Here is a 21,783-nt window from a genome sequence, read left to right on the forward strand (position 1 = left end):
GTATCCCGATGGAGGTTAGTGGTTTGTCTAATCGAATTTCATTGTGATTGTTAACTTCTTTTGTGCTAACATGAATTATATATGTTGTGTAGTTATTGGCTTTTGAGGCAATTCCTACACTTGGTAATGAATTCATTGAATTTAGGCCAGACGCGGACATAGAGTGTCCCCGGATGTGTAGGAGGACATTCAAGAAAGGGGCGATGAAAGGGTTTCCTCTCAAGAAGCTAAATGACGTTCTCGGTCAAACTAAGGTTAGTTGTCCAATTCATCGAAACTTTAACTAGTACTTGGGTGTTTTTAATGTGTGTGTGTTTTCTTTTGTTTAAACAGGATATTGTCTCTATCATAGAATCTACCGATGAAGAATCTCAACTGTTGGAAGAAATCATCGACGAAGGTCACAAAGATGATGATGTGCATGATGTTGTGGTTGAGAGTTGGATGAAGCTCATTTCGAAAGGTAAGGGTGTGTTTTTCGAAGAGATGTTCGATGAAGATGTGGTGGCCCGGTCAGAAAACGAAGATGCCCTTCCTACACCGAGAATAGCCTTCAATAATCTAGAGGCTCAGGTCAACACCCTCCAAGAAGAAGTGAGTTCGAAGTTTGAGATCATTTTCGAGAAGTTAGATGGACTTGAGAAACGGTTTAATGAATTGGAAGCTTCCGTGAAGAGAACGGAAGAAGATGAAGAAACAGCGGGGGGAGCAAAAGAAGACGAAGAAGAAGAAAGGTGAGAAACGACCAGCCCCCCTAGAACCCGGTTCAAGATCGAAGACAAGGTCGAAGAAAAACTAAATGTGGTTGTGGAGATGGTTGTGAAGATGGTTGTGAACTTGGTTATGTTATTTGTTTTATGGTTGTGTTTTTGGTTGTGTAAACTTAACTTATTTTCAGGATTTGGTATTAGTAGAATTACTTAGTACGGTTTCAGTTTTTTTAAGGATTTGGTAAAACTAGAATTACTAGGTAATAGTACGTATAACTAGGTAATACTAAGTATAACTTTGTCATAATAATACTAGTAATGTTGAGTATAAGTAGAACACGATTTCTGGGTTTGTCATAGTAATACTAGTAAAACTTGACTGCGTTTGGCATAGTAATACTAGTAAAACTGAGTAAAACTTGGCTGCGGTTTGGCATAGTAATACTAGTAAAACTGAGTAAAACTGAGTAAAACTTGACTGCGGTTTGGCATAGTAATACTAGTAAAACTGAGTAAAACTTGACTGCAAAAAATATAAGATATAATTGCAACACACACTACATAGAGTTCACATAGAATTAAAACACACACAACATAGACTTAAACTAAAGCACATTAAACAATGAGTCTTAATTTCAAAAGAAACAACAAGACACAACAAAGTAATTACTTAAAGCTAATTCTTCTAAGAGCTCAATTCGACCCACAAGGCTTGACACTACGTCCTTGAGGTAGGCAATCTCTTTTGCATTGCCTTCCAGCTGCAACTTCATTTGAGAGATAAGGAAGTCATGATTTGCGTATTCTCTCAATCTAGTTGTGTGCTCTTCCACGTCCTTCCTCAAGCTTTTGGCATCCTCCTCAATCGCATCAACCCAATATTTGCGCCTGTGTAACCCATCATCCTATAAAGCAACACAACACAATATATAAGTTTGGTGCAGTTTTACTAGTACTACCACTATATCAGTATTACCAGTATTACCTTATAGTGAACACAAGTAAAGTATCTCTTCTTCTCAATTTCCGTTGGAGATGTCTCCTCAACGATATGTTCACCACACGGACATTGAAGAGGAATGCCCCAATCAGAATCGGCTACGGCATCAAGTCGGTCCATATATCTCTTTGCCTCTTTCATGTGTCGATAGTGTGGATCCTCCCCTTGGTAGTATCGCTCCGCCATTGAGAAAGAGAGATTGAGAGAGAGAGATTGAGAAGAAAGAGATTGAGAAAGAGAGCTTGAGAGAGAGAGAGAGATTGAGATGTCGAGATTGATGAGAGAGAGAGATTGAGAGAGAGAGATTGAGATGTCGAGATTGATGAGAGAGAGAGAAGAGAGATGTCGAGAGTAGAAGAAAGAAAGATGAATGAGAGAGAGAGAGGAGAGAGAGAGATCTAGAAGAGATGAAAAAAAAAAATTATTTTCAAAAAATTTAAAAACTTGAAATTTCGTTGGGCGAGAAATTCAAATTTTTGGCCAAAATTTTCAAAATGTTTTGGCCAATTTTCGAGAAAGTTTTTCGAAAAAAAAAAAATTGACCAAACACACGTTGCCACGTGTCCAGCATTGGTGTTCACACTATGTGTTTTCACTTAGTTGTACCCACAAGGATTTAGTTGTACCAAGATTGCAAATAGTTGTACTTTTGATGTTTTTCAGTTTCATTAGTATTACACTGACTTAAAACTATATTTACTAGTTGTACAGTTTATTAATGTCAGTCTACCTACAATTAAGAGTATTCTATGTATTCATATATTAAAAATTTATATTTATATAACTTTTTCATCTCAACCTAGTGATTATTTACAAATTGAACTTAAAAGTATAAGGAAACACTAGTTTAGATTCTTTCATAACGACCCAAAATATAAATATTTTTTAAAATTGTACTTTTACCAACGTTAACACATTAAGTATGTCATTAATTGGTACATACATAGTTAGGTTCAATATAAAGTAATTTTAGGCATCTTAAACATCTTTGATCAGTTAAAATTGTACTTTTAACCAACGTTAAGACATTAGGTATGTCGTTTATTGGTACATACATAGTTAATGCATCTTAAACATCTTTTATCAGTTATACTAGTTGTACTAGTATGTCGGTTTTACTAGTTTGACCAGTTTTACCAAACAGATGCCAGTTATGCCTTAAAAATAACAGTTATACCTATTTCACCCTGCTACGACACATCAAGCTAAATAAGAAGCAAACATACATTGTCACATAACATAGAGAGTAGAGGTACAAACAGAAGGTTCCATACATGAATCAAAAAATAAACGAAACATGAATCAAACATTACTAGAAACTCCGAATAACAACCATTGTAGTCCTTGTCTCTGCCGCCTTTTATTCTGTGTTCTTTTTCTCTTTGGTGGTCGCTTTTCTCCAGTAGACGCAAACCTTTTAGTTCTCTTCCTTCCACCCTTTGTTTTGCGTTTTGGCGGAATGATCTGAACATCTTTCACCCAAGCCGGGACGTTCCACTGAGACTTATCCGGTACTAGGAAAATTGTCTGGTAATACGCCATCGCCCACAGCTCCGTCCTATAGTACCTAGAACACAACTCATGCATTTGGATATCTCTAGTTCTATCTTTAGTGTTTAGGTACTCTATGAAAGCGGCCAATGCATGTACACAAGGGTACTTTTGAATATCAAAGAACCTGCAAGCACAACTCCTCATAACCAAATTCACCAAATAAGGCTTCCCGTCGTTGTCAATGACATTGTATTGCAGCTCAAAAGTGTTTAGCTCAGTCACTTTTAGTTTCTCAGCAACCCCCCATAAATCGTGCAAGTAATTCTCCACAAAAGGCACCAATTTATTTGCAACCGAACCAGACACGGCCTCTTTCCGATGTTCATTAAACCATTCAGAGAATTTAGCGATAATCGCATCAAGCATGGGAATTAAGGAGTACCTCCTAACGTCTTTGAATACGTTGTTCAATGATTCCACATCGTTGCTAGTGTCTAGGTTGTACCTTTCTCCTGGAAATACACACCTTGCCCATTTTTCAACCTTCGTATAATCTTCGAGATACTTGGCAGCATTTGGATACCTTACCTTGAACGAATTGTATTCCACTTTAAACTCAGCCACTGTGTATAACCTGCTTACCTCCATGAATCTCCATGCAACAACATCTCTGTTATAGTTGGAAGCATGACCTTTAACATTTTGGGACAAATGGTATATACAAAACCCATGATAAGCTTGTGGATACACATTAGCTATGGCTTTGATGAGACTTGCATTTCTGTCAGTCATAAAAGCTATTTCGGAGGAGTCTCCAATAACGGTTTTCATCATCTCCATAAACCAGTTCCAACTCGCATCATTCTCACCGTCAAGAACACCAAACGCTAACGGATAATGATGCCGGTTAGGATCTTGTCTGTATGGGGCGAAGGTTCAGGTATTTTATGAAAGCTTTAGTCTTTCATACTGCGTTGTTGAGAATTCACCCAACTGTTTCTAAATATATCATCAGTTCGGCCGCATATTTTATTCAACTTCCTATACAACGGTAAACGGATCTTTTACTCCATACCTCAAGAACTAGATCCAAACAGCAACTACTCTTCTCCTATAACTCCTTATTACCAGATGCATTTCCCTAAAGGTTTGGGTTCTGGGAAGATAAGTGTCCCTCTTTACTTGGTTTGATATGTAACAAATTTAAGAAGCCGATGCTCTGTAACCCTAGCACAAGATAGTACATATATTTACCCATAGTGACAACCAAGAGGAATCAGATTACACCCTATCTCGGGTATGATCCAATCCAAAAAGTCTGTAAGGATAATACCTTGAAGAGTTTTCGATGTGATCATACTCGAGATGGGGTTTCATCTTATTCGTCTTCGTTGTCACTAGTGGTAAACATATGTACTCTCTGTGCTAGGCTTACAAATCATCGGTTCTTAGATTTGTTATAGATCAAACCAAGTGAAGAGGGACACATATTTTCCGCAGAACCCAAACTTTAAGGGAAATGCATATGGAAATAGGGAGATATAGGAGAAGAGTAGTTGCGGTGTGGATCTAATTCATGAGGTATGGAGTAGAACATCTGCTTACCTTTGTGTAGGAAGGTGAATAAAATATGCGGCCGAACCAATGACATGATTTTAGAAACATTTGGGTAAATTCTCGACGATGCAGTAAGGAAAACAAAAGCTTCGACATGCAACGATACCTCGCAACGTCTTCAATTGAAATCTTTGAGAATATCTCAATTAAGAAATCAAATTGGAGGATAATCTCCATCCTTGGGGACTTGCTTTGGGTAGAGACTACTTTATTATGCCTTCTTCCATGGCGGCAATAAACCCTAGAATTCCAAACATGACTTGTATTTTTTATCTAGCTAGGAGATGTGGACGGAGTTAGAGTTTTAACATTATCATTTATAAGGACTACACATGTTTAATTGATGGAGATATAATGAGGTCTTGATGATATTCAAATTCATCTAATTGTATCGTAATATATGAATCTGTCAAAAAAAGTTTATAAATCTTTATATCTTCAGTGAAGATCAATGTTCAGATAATAATTTTAATGAAAAAAATCCAAAACAATAAACTGATTTTTCATTTTAATTAAAATCATTGTTCATATTATTATTTTAATGAAATTATGAAGCTAAAAACCGCATACTTAAAAATAATTAATTAATTATTAAATAATAATAAATAATATATTGAGGAAACTAATTTGACTGATTAAATATATTTACAAATATAGGAGAGAAAACATACCTAGCAATACAAAATAGGGTTATTCTACCATGAAAAGAATCAATATGTTAATAATCTGTTTCACATGTTCATAATTCCATGATTTTGAAGGTTTACAAATTTTAAATGTGCTTAATATATTTTATTATGCTTAATATCAAAATACAATATTTAATATTTCATATAGAAATTAATAGTTTACATAGGTGTTTTATTTTCTTTTGGTCTTTGTTTCGTGCAAAAATACTCTGAACAAAGAATTTTCTATAACCAACAACTCAAAATATTGTTTGTAATTGTTTCTCTGTCTTTGATTATTTGAACTTATTTTCACAAGTTGTTTTGAATAGTTTACTAGTAACATTCCAACAAATTATTTAAGTAAATTACAAGAATGGTAGATTTATCGCCACAATTACTACAACGTAGTAAGACTCGACAAAATATCTGAAAATCTAGATATAGTCTGATCAGAAAATAGGGTATCTAAAAAATTGGATAAGAGTATATATATTTAAAGGTTATAATACCTCATTCTAACTTGGATTCACTTTTTACATATAATTTATTATGATACATGTATATGATTAATATTTTAATGTCTTATGATATTTTGAAAATATCATATGGCCTATATTACTCTTTCTGTTTTAATTTATACAAATTCAACATAATTTATAATTAATATTTTAATAATTTAAACATTTTTTATGGATCCGGGTCAGGTGTGGATAGCAGTGAATATAGGTATATCCATATCCATATAATTTTTGTCATGAATATAATAGATCTAGATCTAAGTACTCAAAAATTCAAGAGTATTTGATATGGGTGGATCCCTATATTGTAGTATATTTAGCATAAACTTTATAGCCTAATGAAAAATAAAGATCTAAAGTGGATTGCTAATAAAACATAAAAATGGAAAAGTAAAGTTATCTCCATATAGAAAAATGAGAAACAATCTTACTGATTTACATAGTTGAGACCTCGCAAAAAGAGAACATGATTTGTTTCTCACTTTCTCTCTCATTTCCGGAGTGAAGAAAGCGGGCTCGCCTAATCACCACCAATATCCTTGAGAACCAAAAGAGTTATATAATCTTCTACGAACTTCATTACAAAGGCTCGAAATCACAATGCTATAAAGACGAGAAAATCACTTACCTATATCAAACCACATGCATTCAAAGGTTTCAAAATGTGATGAGCGGTTTTGAAACTCAGATTCCAATTTTTCTGAGAACTCTAAATTTTTGTACTAGCGGCGGAGAATCTTAAGAGAAGTAGGGTTTCAATATGTGAATGGAACGGCAGATTATATACTTTTATAATTGGGCCTTGAGCATTTGATTTTTAACATTTATTGGCCCATGAAAATGTAGTACAAAAAGAATATTGAGCCCAATTTATTGAGCCACTTCTACGGACTCCAAACCGAACTAAGTTAGGATAAGCCGAAACTTGAGTAAATTGGTTGAAAGCCTAATACAAAAGTCTTTCGATCAAAATTTATTTTTATACAGTTAAGATAAAAGACAAAAATTTCCTTCTATTTTGATCGAAAGACAAAAAGGAAAGACTTATGATTGAAAGAAAAGAAAAAAAAAGTTCAGTCTACAAGAAGCTGGCAGGGAAGTTCATTTTCAAATTCATTTAAAACATACTGAGAATCTAAAACATATCACTAAACGAATAATATATAATTTTAACTAGTATTTATATATATAGAAAGAAAACAAATGACTTTCATAATTGTTTTAAAATTGATGATTGAATAATACCTGTTTTTTGTTTAGATTTCCAAAAATATTAAACTCCATGAACTAATAGCCAAATGTTGTCTGGTCACACTTTTCAGGGTATGAACCTTAGATAAACTACTTACTTTAATAGGTTGGGACTGAAAGGGACTCAACGACCTAATACTCTTATTGGTCCTTGTTTTCCTTTCCACCAAATTCGTTACTATAGTGGGTTAGCAAATGATGAGAATATCCCTAGGATTCGACATTCTTAAGTTGAGCAAGGATAGATTTGGCTAGAAAGCCGTGGTACGGAATAGAAGTTGAATGGTCGATGGATATCACAAGAAGCTTGCGGAATAGCATCACGATACCGAACTTAGATCCTTTGGATATACGCACCAAAGAGGCTAAGATTTTTGCTGGATATACACACGAACAAGAGAAAAGCTGGATATACACACCAACTAAAAGATCTCTTTAGAGAAAAGGTTTTTGATAAAAAGGATGGTTGAGTTTCAAATAGATTACAAGGGAGTTTATAAAGAAGAGAAAGAATAAGCCTTGGAACAAGTTACAAGGCTGTTCTCGAAAATACAAAGCAATAAATTTAAAACTTGAAATTTAACAGATAGATTGACCCTCTTCCTCTTCTTGGTCGTGGCTCCTTAAGTGCATAAAAGGCCTTGGGCTTTTGATTCAACAAATGGGCAATGGTGAAGTGAAACAGTTGCCTCATTAAAAACCTTGTCAAGAAAACCCATTGGGACAAAACTTGACAAGGGAAAAAGAGTACAACCATGACACTTTTCCCATTGTTGAATCACTTAGCTTGGATCAAAACCAAAGTGGTTTGACAAGCTTTTCCTACATACTTGATGTCTTGATCGTGTTGGCTCCGAATCTGATTAATTAATCCTCCAACAGCTTCGTTAAACATTTTAGCTCTTGAGCGAGTCATTGGACCAGTTGGTGTGACAAGAGCATCCCCGACTACAAGCTTATCCTCCTCTCCTAGTTGCTTATCCTCCTCTCCGAGCTGCTCCTCCTCAGCTATTAGCTTAGCTTCTTCAAGTTTAAGCTCCGGTTCATGCTCCAATTCCTTAGTACTATCCATGATCATATCAGCAAATGTTTCATTCTGGAGCTACGAATAGCTTCATTAAACCGGAGTGCGCAGCGGGTGGTAACATCCGAGGAGATCCTGGTGGTTATTTCGGAGCCGTAAAGACTCATAGGAGGTGCGTTGCTAGCGCTTCAGGAACGGGTTAGTGGTATGGATGTGCAGATTGCGGGGGAGTCGATGCCGGCAGATCTGTACATTAGTCCAGTGGAGCTGTATGATGTGATTCTTGGCTTTCCTGAAGGAGATGGGTACAAATGTGCATCTAAGTACAGCTTACCATTCTCAAACAGACGAGCATCCAGAGCGGACCATCCTGACGCTTGAGGATCTTTTGACGATGTGTGTGTTGGATTGGGGTGGTCAGTGGGACGATCAGTTGAGCTTGGTGGAGTTTGCCTACAATAATAGCTACCAGGCGATTATTGGGATGGCTCCTTCTGAGGCGTTGTATGGAAGGCCATGTTGGACACCTCTATAATGGACCAAAGTGGGGGAGAGGAGCATATATGGTGCAGACTTTGTTCAGAAGACTTTGGAGAAGATTCGGGTTCTTAAGTTGAACATGAAGGAGGCGCAAGATCGACAGAAGAGTTATGTTGATAAGCGGCGCAAGGAGTTAGCGTTTGAGGTTGGAGATATGGTGTATCTCAAAATGGCGATATTACGTGGTCCTAACAGGTCCCTTACTTAGACTAAGCTGAGTCCTAGGTATATGGGTCCTTTCAGGATTGTGGAGCGGGTTGGACCGGTGGCGTATCGGTTGGAGTTACCTAAGGTTATGCAGGCGTTCCATAAGGTGTTCCATGTGTCGATGCTGAAGAAATGTCTGCATAAGGATGATGAGGTATTGGCTAAGATTCTGGCAGATTTTCAGCCCATCATGACTTTAGAGGCGAGACCGGTGAGGATTCTCGAGAATCGGGTAAAGGAACTTCGGCCTTAGAAGATTCCTTTGATGAGAGTCCAGTAAGATGCATCCAAAATCGGGTAAAGGAACGCATATTCGTAAGATGGCGTTCAAGACGAGATATGGGCATTATGATTTGTAGTGATGTCTTTCGGATTGACAAATGCACCAGCGGCGTTCATGAGGCTGATGAACAGTGTGTTCCTAGCGTTTCTGGATGAGTTCATTATCATCTTCATCAACGATATCCTGGTGTATTCTAAGAGTCCTGAGGAATACGAGGTGCACTTGAGGGCGGTTTTGGAGAAGCTGTATGCTAAGCTAAGCAAGTGTTGTTTATGGCAGAGAGAGATGGGTTTTATGGGTCATATTTTGTCTGTAGAGGGAATTTTTGTGGTGCTAGAGAAGATTGAGGCTATTAGAGATTGGCCTAGACCGCAGAATGCCACGGAAATCTAGAGTTTTCTAGGATTGGCGGGATACTACAGACGGTTCATGAAGTGTTTTGCAAGCACAGCTCAACCGATAACCAAGTTGACGGGGAAGGATATTCCTTTTGTGTGGACTCCTGAGTGTGAGCAGGGTTTTGCTAAGCTTAAGAAGATGTTGACGAGTACGCCAGTCTTGGCTCTAACATAACAGGGGGAGCCGTATGTGGTGTATAGAGATGCTTCGGGAGTTGTTTTCGGTTCTGTGTTGATGCAGTAGGGTAAGTTGATTGCATATGTTTTGCGGCAATTGCGGAAGAATGAGGGCAACTACCCTACTCAAGACTTGGAGATGGCGGCGGTAGTATCCGCTCTGAAGATTTGGAGATCCTATCTGTATGGAGCGAAGGTTTATGTGTTTAGAGATCATAAGAGCCTGAAGTACATATTCACGGAATATGAGTTGAATTTAAGACAGAGGCGGTGGATGGAGTTGGTTGCAGACTATGACCTGGAGATAGCTTACCATCCCGGTAAGGCTAATTTAGTTGCAGATGCCTTGAGTAGGAAGCGAGCGGCTTTAGCTATAGGGCAGGATATGAAGACCTTGGTAAGAGAGATTAGCACTCTGCGTTTGTGTGATACTTCTCAGGAGTTACTTGGGTTAGAGGCAGCTAGCCGAGCAGATCTTCTGACCATAGGTAGGGCGGCTCAGGAGAATGATGCAGGGCTTGTTAGTACTTCTAAGGATACAGATTCAGAGTATCAGGTTGCAGACAACGGGACTATTCTTGTGCATGGGCGGTTTTGTGTTCCCAGGAATGAGGGTTTGAGGCGTGAGATTATAAGTGAGGCTCATGGAAGAATGTTCTCTATTCATACAGGATCGACCAGGAGAGGTACTACAATTGGGTTGGGATGAAGAAAGACGTGGCTAAGTGGGTGTATGAGTGTGATGTGTGTCAGCTAGTGAAGGCTGAGCATTAGGTGCCAAGTAGTCTACTGCAGAGTCTTCCTATTCCAGAGTGGAAGTGGGACATAATTACGATGGATTTCATAGTTGGTTTGCCGGTTTCTCAGTTCAAGGATGCTATTTGGGTCATTGTAGATCGTTTGACCAAGTGTGCACACTTTCTGGCTATCAAGAAGACTGATGGAGCGGCAGTGTTAACCAATAAGTATATGCAGGAGATTGTCAGACTTCATGGAGTACCGGCCAGTATTGTGTTAGAATGGGATCCGAAGTTATTAAAATATTTTAAGAAGGTATTTATATGGTATTTATAAAGCTTTTATAAGGTTTTTAAATTTACACATATATAAAGATAATTTGTGGCTATATATATAAAGCTTACATATATATTTTTGATAAATTTCAAATTGTAGTGACTTTTTGATAAATTTACAAGAGTTGTATTTAAAAAAAAATGGTATTGGAAAAAGGGTATTTTTGAAATTCCACCAATTTTGTTTCAATTTTGTACATGTGGATTCCACGTCAGCATGACTTCAGCACACGTGGATTCCACATTAGCATGACTTAAATCATCCTTTTGAGCCTATTTGTGTGGGCATGGAGACATAAATCATCCTTTTGAGCCTTCAATGAGATTACACAGCAGGTTGTTTGTTTGGTGGTTTTTGCTCTTGTATTCTTAGATTTATGATGTGGTGCAGATGGTTAGAGGTGGAGCTGCTGGTCGTGGTCGTGGGCGTGGTCGCGGTAGGGGGCGTGGTGTTGCCTCGGGAAGGGACACAAGTGTAGACCGGAGTGCTACGGCTGAGCATGTCAGCGATTCTTAGTCATATCAGGAAAGCTCCTTGGGCGGTGCTAGTGTGAGTGTCGTTGGAGTCGGCTTGCCGGGAGATGGTACTGGTGTACTCCATGGTCAGAATGATCGGATTCCGGATTTGCTGACGCATTTTTTGGAACGGTACCTGCCGCAGGCTCCAGTTGGACCACCATGAGTGACGGGTGTGCAACCTGTTGGGATAGGTAGGCTTGGCGTGCAACCAGGTGGGCCCGGTGTGCACTCGACCGGATGGAGTCGCAGTTTTTGGCGTTGACTCAGGGTGAGCGGTCAGTGCGGGAGTACGACTCGGATTTTAGCAGACTCTTGGTGTATTCAGGTCGTGCAGGAGATCCAGAACAGATGCAGGTACGTGTGTTCATGAAGGGTCTCAACCAATATATAAAAAGATATTTCACCCTATGCAGTAGCCCAAAATATCAGCTTCGAATGTAACAAACCGGTTGTTGGATAAGGGTAGGTTTACGAGCCGAGAGAGGACGTGAGGTCCACTGAAGATGTGACGGTCGAAGCGTTATCAAAAAAATATATAATAGATCCATTATGTAGCACAGGTTATGTCTATTGACTAAACATAATTTTCCGTGCTAAAGGCATCTCCAACCCCACTTTATTTTAAAGTCAAAATTCTATTATAGAGTAACATTTGCTATTGTAAAAAAAAAAAAAAAAAAAGAGTAACATTTGCTCTAACCCTACTTTATATCTTACTTTCAAATAGATTAAATTATAGAGTTCCTCTAAATATATAGTAACTTTATTCTCTACTCTATTTTTTATACTACCTCTCTTTTAGAGTAAGAAATAGAATAATAAAATTGGAGCAAACAATGCTCTATTTTAGAGAAAAAAGTAGAGATTTACATTGGAGATAGTCTTATAATAGATCATACAATGTGTTATATGAGATGAACCTATGTTTTGATTAATAAATATTAAATAGGTTTTGAGTTGTTTACCTCCATGGAGGAAATTAGAAAGATGGTGATGTTGGACAAGTGATGTCGGAAAAGGTGACGGCTGCGCAAGCGACTCGGAGGCTAGGGTTTTTTGGTTGTTTTTTTTGTTTTTTTTCTTTGTTTTTCTTTCTTATACGGTTAGGGTTAAAGCGTGCTGATAACGTGTGAAAAGAAAGAGATTTAGGGATAAAATGTATCATCATTCTATTGATAAGAGAGAGTATATATAAAAATACAACTTGGAAGATAAACTAATGGACATGTAATGGGCTCCACTAAATCATTCATAACAAATTAAATATTTATCATAAATATGATATCCAAAGCTTTTCTGTTTTTTCCTATTTACCTTCTAACGTCTTTGAAACTATCAAAAACATTAATGTAATCATAACCACGGGTTCGTTAAAAACATGTTTTTACTCTCTTTTCTTTCTTCTAAATCCCTGACTGATTCATTTCTCTGAAATTCAAAAGACTACAATTAGGGTTAGTGTAATACCTCGTATGAAAACCTATATAAAGTCTACTAATTACATTAAGTTAATAGTTAAAAAAGCTCACAAAGGATCTATTTTAAGACATAGAAAACATTTCTACTTTCTCAAAAAAAAAAAAGCAATTATAAATTATTAAATATGAATTGTTTCATTCTTCTTAATATTTTACTTACATAAACTAGTAATAAGTAATGTATATTAAATGTTTGAAAAGAAGATATAAAAAGCCCTTTTTAATGAACTAACAAAATGCTAACTTCACAATAAAAAATTAAGGTCTATTTTATTTGTTATAAAGAACACATACAAAAAAAATATGAGAAATTGATACCAATAACCTTTTTATCATACCCTCTTTTAAAAATACCCTCTTTTTTTGCTATTTTCATTTTTGTCCTCTCATAAATTTTAATGGCCATTTTACCCCTAGTTGAAAGAATATTCTTTCCCAAAGGAATGAATATTCCTTCCAAAAAATTTCCGGCAAAAATATTTCCCGCCAAAAAATTTTCCGAGAAACTTTTGCCGCCAAAAAAATTTTCGCAAAACTTTTCCCGCAAGAAATTACAAGAATTTTTAAAGGGTCTTTTAAAGGGTTTTTAAAGTGTTTAAAAGGATTTTAAAGGGATTTACAAGAGTTTTTAAATGGTTTTTAAGAGATTTGTAATGATTTTTAAAGGGTTTTAGAAGCTTACAAACGGTTTTGAATGGTTTTAAATGATTTACAATGGTTTTTAAAAGTTTTTATAAGTCTATAACAGTTTTAAAAGGATTATACAAGGAATTTTAAAGGTTTTTGAAAAGGATTTACAATTTTTTTTCAAAAGCATTTTCAAGTGTTTTTAAAGACATACAAAAATTTAAAAATAGTTTTGAAGGATTTACAAGGGGTTTTATAGGGTTTACAAAAGTTTTTAAAGGTATTACAAGTTCTTTAAAATGGGTTCTAAGGATTTACAAGAATTTTTAAAGGGTTTTAGAAGTTTACAAAAGTTTTTATTAAATGATTTATCACGGTTATAAAGGGTTTAAAGGGATTTACAAGTGTTTATAAATGTTATAAAATGATTAACAATGGTTTTAAAAGGTTTAGTCAAATTTTGAAAGGTTTTGAAACACTTTTAAAAGATTTACAAGGGTTTCTAAAGGATTTTTTTAAGGGATTTAAAAATATTTACAAGGTTTTTAAACGGTTTTTAAGGAATTGCGGAAAAAATTTTGTTGGAAATTTTCGGCGGAAAATATTGTTGGAAAGAATATTTCTTTCTTCATCATGTGTTATCATAAAGGAGAGTAATTTAGTCATTTTGTACATTGAAGATGATATATTTGAAAATGGACACCTAGAGAGTGTAGTTATAGAAAATGGTATCATAAAAAGGTTAGTTATGCAAATCCCCCAAAAAATATTGTACCTATATTTCGCTTATATTTTCTATAAGTTTTGCTTACTTTTTTGTTAACTTACTTTTTATATTAAATAATATGTAAGATAGTTACTTAAATAAAAATTGCATAATATGATCAAAGCTAATGAAAATAAAATAATGTTCTATTTGGTTTTGAAAGAATTTTAATATATATTTTTATTGCTAAAATATTTCAGTATATAATGATATATTAAAATAATAACATTATCATATGAATGCAAGATTTGACTGAGAATAAGTGAATAACAGAGGGTGATTGTTGGAGAAAGATGTGAAAGTGTTCCCTAAATATGTCCTCAATGGTTTTCACTACTCACTGTGACCGTAAACCGGATAATATCTTTCTAGTTCCTATCGAGAAACAGATAAGACCTACATCTTAAAATAGTATCAATAAAAAAATTTAGTTTTATATATACATATTGCTGCGAGCTTTATGTAATTTTATGTTGTTCTAAGAAATTTAAAAATAATTTAACTTAAATAGAAATTTTAAAATTATTTAATGATATTAATAATAAATGATAAAAATAATTTTAAAATATATAACTATTTTCAAAAATATAATTAGTGATAAACAGAATTTAACTAATACTAAAAAAATAGTGAAGTCTTTGTTTATAGTCAATAAGTAAATAGTTTGTCTATTTTATGGGGGAATTTAAAAAATACCCCTTTTCATATACCTCTTTTTAAAAATATCCCTTTTTAAAATTTATAAAAAAACCACTAAAATGTTGAAATTTATCTAAATATGTGTGTAAGCTAAATATATACACAAATTATCTTTGTACTGTATGTGTATAAAATTTTATATATCTTTCATAAATAGCGTAAAAATAACTTATAAAAACCTTTTAAAAACCTTAAAACCCCTTTTTAAAACCTTTTCAAAACCTTATAGAACTTCTAAAAACGATTAAAACCATTTAAAACATTTTAAAATATTTGTATCGCATCTCTCAGTAGTAGTTATTATATAGAAGTATCTTATAAACTATATAAAACTTTATAATTTTTAATATTTAAACAGGGGTATTTTTGAAAATGGATAGATAAAGGGGGTATTTTTTTAAAAGGAACACACCAAAAAGGATATTTCTCAAAAATTCTCTTATTTTATTGACAAAATCTGTATCTGTTTTATTAATAGAATTAGTTTATCTCTTAATTTTTATGAATCACCAAACATAGAGTATTCTTTTTTTTTTTTTTTGGTCAACTGATTTGTATTAATAAATTTGGTTTCTCACCAAGGTAGGATACAACGCCCAAAAAAGGGAGACATAAGCCGGCGAACAATATAAATGTTCCCAGAGACAAAGCCGGAGGAAGACAAGATTTCCCCGGAAACTTAAGCCCTATACAAGGGAAACTAAGAACATTGGAATCATAAAGCAAAGTTTTCAACCCCAAAGCGCAAGAGTACAAAACCAATAACTAAGAAAGAAGAACCAGGCTTAAGCCTTAAATTAATCAAAAGACCAAAGATCACAAGTAAACTACTTCTTCTGAAGACCCTACGATTAAGATTTACCATGGATGCCCGCGGCCAAACCGATGATAACATCTACCTCCGCCTATCACATTGAGAGATGATCTCCCGGAACCAAGAACCAAAGATTTCATAATCCGGCAAAGCTAAACAACAGAGTTGAGGGAACCTCAAGCACGCTTCCAAATACGACGACGACGACTGCAACGTCCATTAACGTCTAACTAGAAACCTATTAAAACGCAAACCTATCTAAACAGATTAGGAAAGCAAAGCTTGGACAGAACCTGATTACAGTCCAAACCCACTCAACCATACACGGCTAAAAGACGATAAGCACAAACACGACTGAGAAATAGGGTCGGATCCAGCGAAACCAATGGCATTATTCTCAAACCGAGTATTCAGTTTAAATTTTAACAGAATTCTTTTTCTAATATTAATGATGTCATTATTTATAGTAAAATATAAAAGTTGTCTGTCTATTTTACTGAAAAAATCACATTATCTATTTATTAACGAAATCAGTTTATCGGTTAAATTTTATGAATTACCGAATACAGAAAATTCATTTTAAAGCTTTAAATAAAAAAACTTTCTTATTTAAGATTAAATGGAAATGATCGCCATCTTTAAGAATTTTAATCAAAACTAGTGTTATATATATGTAAACTTGGTATATTTGAAATCGTTTTCTATTTTCTTTTTCCTAACGTGCCACTGGTGGGTATTACATTGGGAAAAATATCAAAAAATCTCCAACTTTCAAATTGTGGATGAAAAAAGCATGAACTTTCCAAATGTCATTTTAACCCTAAAGTTATATTTGACTTTTGGATAAATGCTAAAGTTTTGTTTGAATTTCGGAAAAATGGTCAAGTTTCCTTGTCCTGACTATTTCGGGCATGGCGTAAACATTTCACAATAATTACATATATATATATATATATATTTTTAATTGGTATCTAATAAATGTAATCTCTCTTAGTTTTTTATTTATTAGTAGTAAAATTATCACTCGTTGCTTTAATTAATAATTTTATTCTTGTATTTCATACTTGTCTAGTTGTCGTAGTTTTGTTATTTTAAATAATAATTATTGTATTTAATATTAGTTTTAGTTTTATATTTAATAATCATTATTGTGTTTTATCATAATTATTGAACTTAATAGTCTTTTAGTTGTATATCTAATCATAAATTTCTATTTAATGAATAAATACTTTTTTATTTTTGATTAATGGTATTAAATGTCATTTAAATCACGAACTTTCAAATTTTGGCCAATTAAATCACGAACTTTCAAATTTTGGCCAATTAAATCTATTTAATGAATAAATACTTTTGGCCATATGACTCCATACTTGCATCTAGCCAACAATTTAGCTGAGAAAGGTCATAAAATCACTTTTTTGCTCCCCAATAAATCCCAAAAGCAACTTGAGCTACCTCTATAGCTCACGACCTTATCCCTGGTGGTGAACTAGGAGTTCCTCCACATGGTTATCCTTCATCAAAGGCGTTGTATCGCAAAAACGATGCTCATGCCTTGTTGATCTTCTCTAGTTTTTACAAGACGTTTTATCATAGGCTCATGATATATCATGGTTTTTACGGGTTTTTGGCCATGATATAAGTCTTATTTATAGAGATTTTATAGTGTTTTCGAGTCTTTTGCAGTCATTTCAGGATTAGGAGCTATTTGGCATGGATTGAAGCTTTTGGAGCATTTGGGAGCATTTGGAGAAGATGTGCCGAAGGAACGTACCGGGAGAGCATATTTGGTGTGAGGGTCGAGCGTCACAACCTATGGTGTCGATCGACACCAATATCTGACGGCAATTGAATTTCTCGATTAATTGAAGTTCAGAAGATTTGTAGATTCGGCCCAGAAGTTTCCCTTATTTACAATTAAGTCCAGTTCGTGGTTAAGACATATATATTGAGTTTTAGGGTTTTGTTAAGACTTAAGCTTTATTTTAGAGAGAGAGAGATTTGTAGAGAGCCAGGAGAGAAGAATCCAAACCTCTTTCAGAGAAGATTCAGAACTCCTTTACTTCTTCTATTACTTTCTTTTATGATATCTATTTTATTCATGATGTTTGTTTCATTCACCATGTTTGAGTAGATTTCTTGTTAGGTTTAGGGTTTTCAAAGGAATTTATGAATTGTTAGGTTGTTAGATTGTTAGGATTGAATCAATAGAGTTCTTCATCTAGATTGTGGTTAATTTGTTCTAGAGTAGTGAAAGCAACCTAGAATATGATCTTAGGTTAATTGGTAGACACGAAAGTGTTATTGATTTCCTGAAAATAATCTAGATGAGCAAAATTCCTATTCGCAAAGAGATTTGGTTTAGGGATTTTGTGAACTTATCAAACCTGAATTAAATGCATGTCTGAAACTTATAAATTTGCAAAGAGATTTGGAATTTAGGGTTTTAGACATAAATAGTCTTTGCAACGAAAGTTGATTGATTATAATTTTCTGATTTGAGTTCAAGAACGGTGCTTTGTAAATCCTGGCAATTATTTATTTGCAATTCTGAATTTCCTGAGAATATCCCTAGGCCTAGTGTTTCCTCATTACTGTTTAAAAACCAATATTTATTTTAATTTTCTGTTTTTGTTTGATTTAAAACCTGTTTGTTTAGCTTAATTTTAATACCGAATATTTACTGTGTAATCTTTGAGTCTCTGTGGATTCGATCCCTAAGTACTACAGTGATCTCTTAATTGAGAGAGTAGCTCAGGGCAAATTTGAGCCGATCAGCTCACCACATGTCTTACGAATTGCGATTTCATTTCGATTAGGACATGCAAAGAAATCAAAGGTAAATTTTGTAACTATATTGAGGAACGATACAAGAAGAAGGTTCTCTTAACTGGTCCAATGCTTCCTGAGCTAGACAAGAGTAAACAACTTGAAGATCAGTGGACTTATTGGCTGAATAGGTTTGGACAAGGTTCCATAGTGTTCTGTGCATTGGGGAGTCAAACCATTCTAGAGAAAAAACAATTCCATGAACTCTGTTTAGGAATAGAGCTTACAGGTTTACCCTTCCTTGTCGCGGTAAAGCCACCAAAAGGTTCAAAGACAGTTCAAGAAGCGTTACCAGAAGGCTTTTAAGAAAGGGTGAAGGATCATGGAATGGTTTGGGGAGAATTGGTGCAACAACAATCATGGCAACCATTGTTATTGGCTCATCCATCAGTAGGCTGCTTTGTGAGCCATTACGGATTCGGGTCAATGTGGGAGTCTATAATAAGTCATTGTCAAATAGTCTTGCTTCCAGTTATGGATGACCAAGTTCTCACCACGAAAGTAATGACAGAGGAACTTGAGGTCTCTGCTGAGGTGAAGAGAGAAGAGACAAGATGGTTCTCAAAAGAAAACCTAAGTGGTGCAATCATGTCTTTGATGGACAAAGACAGCGAGATAGGGAATCAAATGAGGAGGAACCACTCCAAATTGAAGGAGACTTTGGCTAGTCCTGGATTATTAACTGGTTACACCGATAAGTTTATTCACACTTTGGAGAATCTAGTCAACTATACAAATTTTAAATAAAGACTTCACTTATTAAGGTATTTTTTTCTTAAGGCATTTACTTAATTATAATTAAGATGTACCTTATAGCTGTTTCGAATAAGTCAATAGTCTTTTCTTAAAGACTAATAAGTGTTACATATTTAGATGTAATCCTTCTCTTTCTTATTAATCAATTTTCTATGATTTTTTGTTTTGTTTTTCAGAAGTACATTTTTAAGTTTTTTTTAATGCTATATTATTGATAAATTAACAGTAAATTTTAAGAAAATTAATTGAATATCATTGGTTTTTTTTTTGGTGGGAAAAAGGGAGACAAGATCTCCCACAAATTAAAAACAAAGAACAGAAAAAATAGAAGAAAATAAACTACAAACGAACGAGCCTCGGCCGCGAGATCCCCTGAGCATCTTCAAACTGAATCGAAGCCAACGACTCCGGAATAGACTCGAACATGTGGAAACCTAGAGGTAACGAGAATGCATAGTTCGCTAATCCATCGGCAAGACGATTATCTTCGCTATACACATGTGAGATACGGACTAACCAGTCCTTCGAAAGAAAGCCATAGCACATACGTACTAGGAAAGACAAAGGATGAGTTCCACTAATCCCAGTCTTCAAAAAACAAACCACCATTTCAGAGTCAACCTCCAACTCCAACCGGGTAATCCCCCCTGCCCAAGCAATATATAATCCATAATAAACTCCCCATAGCTCTGCCAACGGTGTTGCACAAATTCCAATATGCAAAGAAAATCCACAATACCACTCCCCATGATGATCCCTAAGAACCCCTCCAGCACTTGCTAATCCAGGATTACCCCGAGATGCTCCGTCGGTATTTAGTTTCACCCACTCTTCCCTGGGGTAGACCCACTTAATCAACCGCTCCTCCCTCGTGATCCTATTCTGCTTTGAGACCATATTCATATGTGCTAAATGAAATTCACTCGCCAGGTTCTTTAAAAAAATTACCCGATCCCGACACTTGGTAGTCGAACCAAAGAGATTATACAGCGCCATTTCCATCCCCACCAAACACCAACTGCAAAATAAGTCGACCAAGGAGTACCATTTATCTCGACCTCAGAACTTAAGTTCTCATAAATCCATTCGATCAAAGATTTTGCAAAAAATGATCGATGCTGCCGCGACGGAACAATTCTCTCCCACATGCCCACAATGGCCGGACAATCCCTTAAAACATGGAGAATTGTTTTGTAACCTTGCTTACAAGCCTGACAAACTCCACTATCTCCTAAATGTCGACGGTGCCGCTCCACATTAGTCATAAGCACTTGGTGAGCCGAGAGCCATATTACTCTCTCCGGAGCAACAACCCGCCAAACCTTTTCAAAAAAGCATTCCATGCATTGTTTTGGTTCTGAATCCCGAGTTAAGAGAGCGTAGGCAGATCGAACCGTGAACCTACCATCTGAACATTCTCCCCAAGAAGGATGGTCCTTTGAACCCTTGACATTATCCACCACGACCGCTCCCAGCTGTAGCCGGATGTTCTCCGAAACATAGGGTTGGATTTGTGAAAAATCCCAACCACCATACTCTCTCCATAAGTCTCGAACCTTAATATTCTCGTGCCCGTCTGGAAGCTGCCTCGTGGTCACAAAAAAACAAAATCTTGTATGATCAAATTTTAATAATTTTTTTAATATATGTTAAAAGTCTTAAAAAATTAATTAAGATAAAAAAGTACATTATATAGCTGTTTTGAATAAGTCAATAATAAGTCTTTTCTTAAGGCATTTATTTACTTATTAAGATGTACGTTTCACAGCTATTATACCAACTAGGTAATGATATGCGCGGGTTGTTGTGTGTTAAGTTAATCAATTTTAGTTTATTTACTACTTATAAAAAACAGTCTAAATAATTTTCAATGCTTATGACATTTTTACACTTTATTTATTTAAATCATATAATATAAGCATACATGCATAGGAAATCAATTATAAAATTTAAAATTATAATGTTCTTTATATTATTAAATGTTGAATCATTATTCTTAAAATAATGTCTTATAAATTGGTTTGATAATAATTATATAACAAAAAAAGTTTTTGTACACACTTTTGAAAATAAAATAAATATACATGAATATGTGAGAAAGAAACAAACATCCAAAGTAAAAGAATGAAGATGGTTTCTTTAGCTTAATTTTCTTATGCTGCGATGGTCGGAAATCAATATTTTTGAATCCCATCAATAAAATAATTTTTTATAACCATTAAATATTATTATACATATGTGTTACATTTAAACATATAAATAAACAATGAATAAATGAAGAAATACATAAAACCAAAAAATAAATAAAATGGAAAAAAAAAGTTTAAACCAA

General features: G+C 34.9%; 3 protein-coding genes and 1 pseudogene across 3 annotated transcripts in view; 2 read left to right on the forward strand and 2 right to left on the reverse strand.

Moving 5' to 3' along the window:
• The window catches only part of LOC111832129 (uncharacterized protein At3g43530-like), a 1,418-nt gene extending 680 nt beyond the window's left edge, over positions 1–738 (forward strand). The window contains exons 2-3 of the mRNA XM_023788466.1: positions 93–254; positions 334–738. Coding sequence (XP_023644234.1) covers positions 93–254; positions 334–738 — 567 coding nt within the window. The remainder of the gene's footprint in view (positions 1–92; positions 255–333) is intronic.
• Positions 739–1,229: 491 nt separating this feature from the next.
• On the reverse strand, positions 1,230–1,961 carry LOC111831972. The gene is made up of 2 exons (XM_023787842.1): positions 1,696–1,961; positions 1,230–1,615 (listed from the first exon to the last, which is right to left on the reverse strand). Exons 1-2 carry the CDS (start codon positions 1,894–1,896, stop codon positions 1,346–1,348), a joined length of 471 nt encoding a protein of 156 aa, XP_023643610.1. The 5' UTR covers positions 1,897–1,961; the 3' UTR covers positions 1,230–1,345.
• Positions 1,962–3,012: 1,051 nt separating this feature from the next.
• Positions 3,013–8,333, reverse strand: LOC111832130. Its single transcript, XM_023788467.1, has 2 exons — positions 8,092–8,333; positions 3,013–4,123 (listed from the first exon to the last, which is right to left on the reverse strand). The coding sequence occupies exons 1-2, from the start codon at positions 8,331–8,333 to the stop codon at positions 3,013–3,015; spliced, it is 1,353 nt and encodes a 450-aa protein (XP_023644235.1).
• A 2,391-nt stretch (positions 8,334–10,724) lies between these two features.
• On the forward strand, positions 10,725–19,442 carry LOC17894175 (annotated as a pseudogene).
• Positions 19,443–21,783: the final 2,341 nt, after the last annotated feature.

The sequence above is a fragment of the Capsella rubella genome, unplaced genomic scaffold, assembly GCF_000375325.1.
Source record: "Capsella rubella cultivar Monte Gargano unplaced genomic scaffold, Caprub1_0 scaffold_2, whole genome shotgun sequence".
In the NCBI taxonomy this organism is placed as follows: Eukaryota; Viridiplantae; Streptophyta; class Magnoliopsida; order Brassicales; family Brassicaceae; genus Capsella; species Capsella rubella.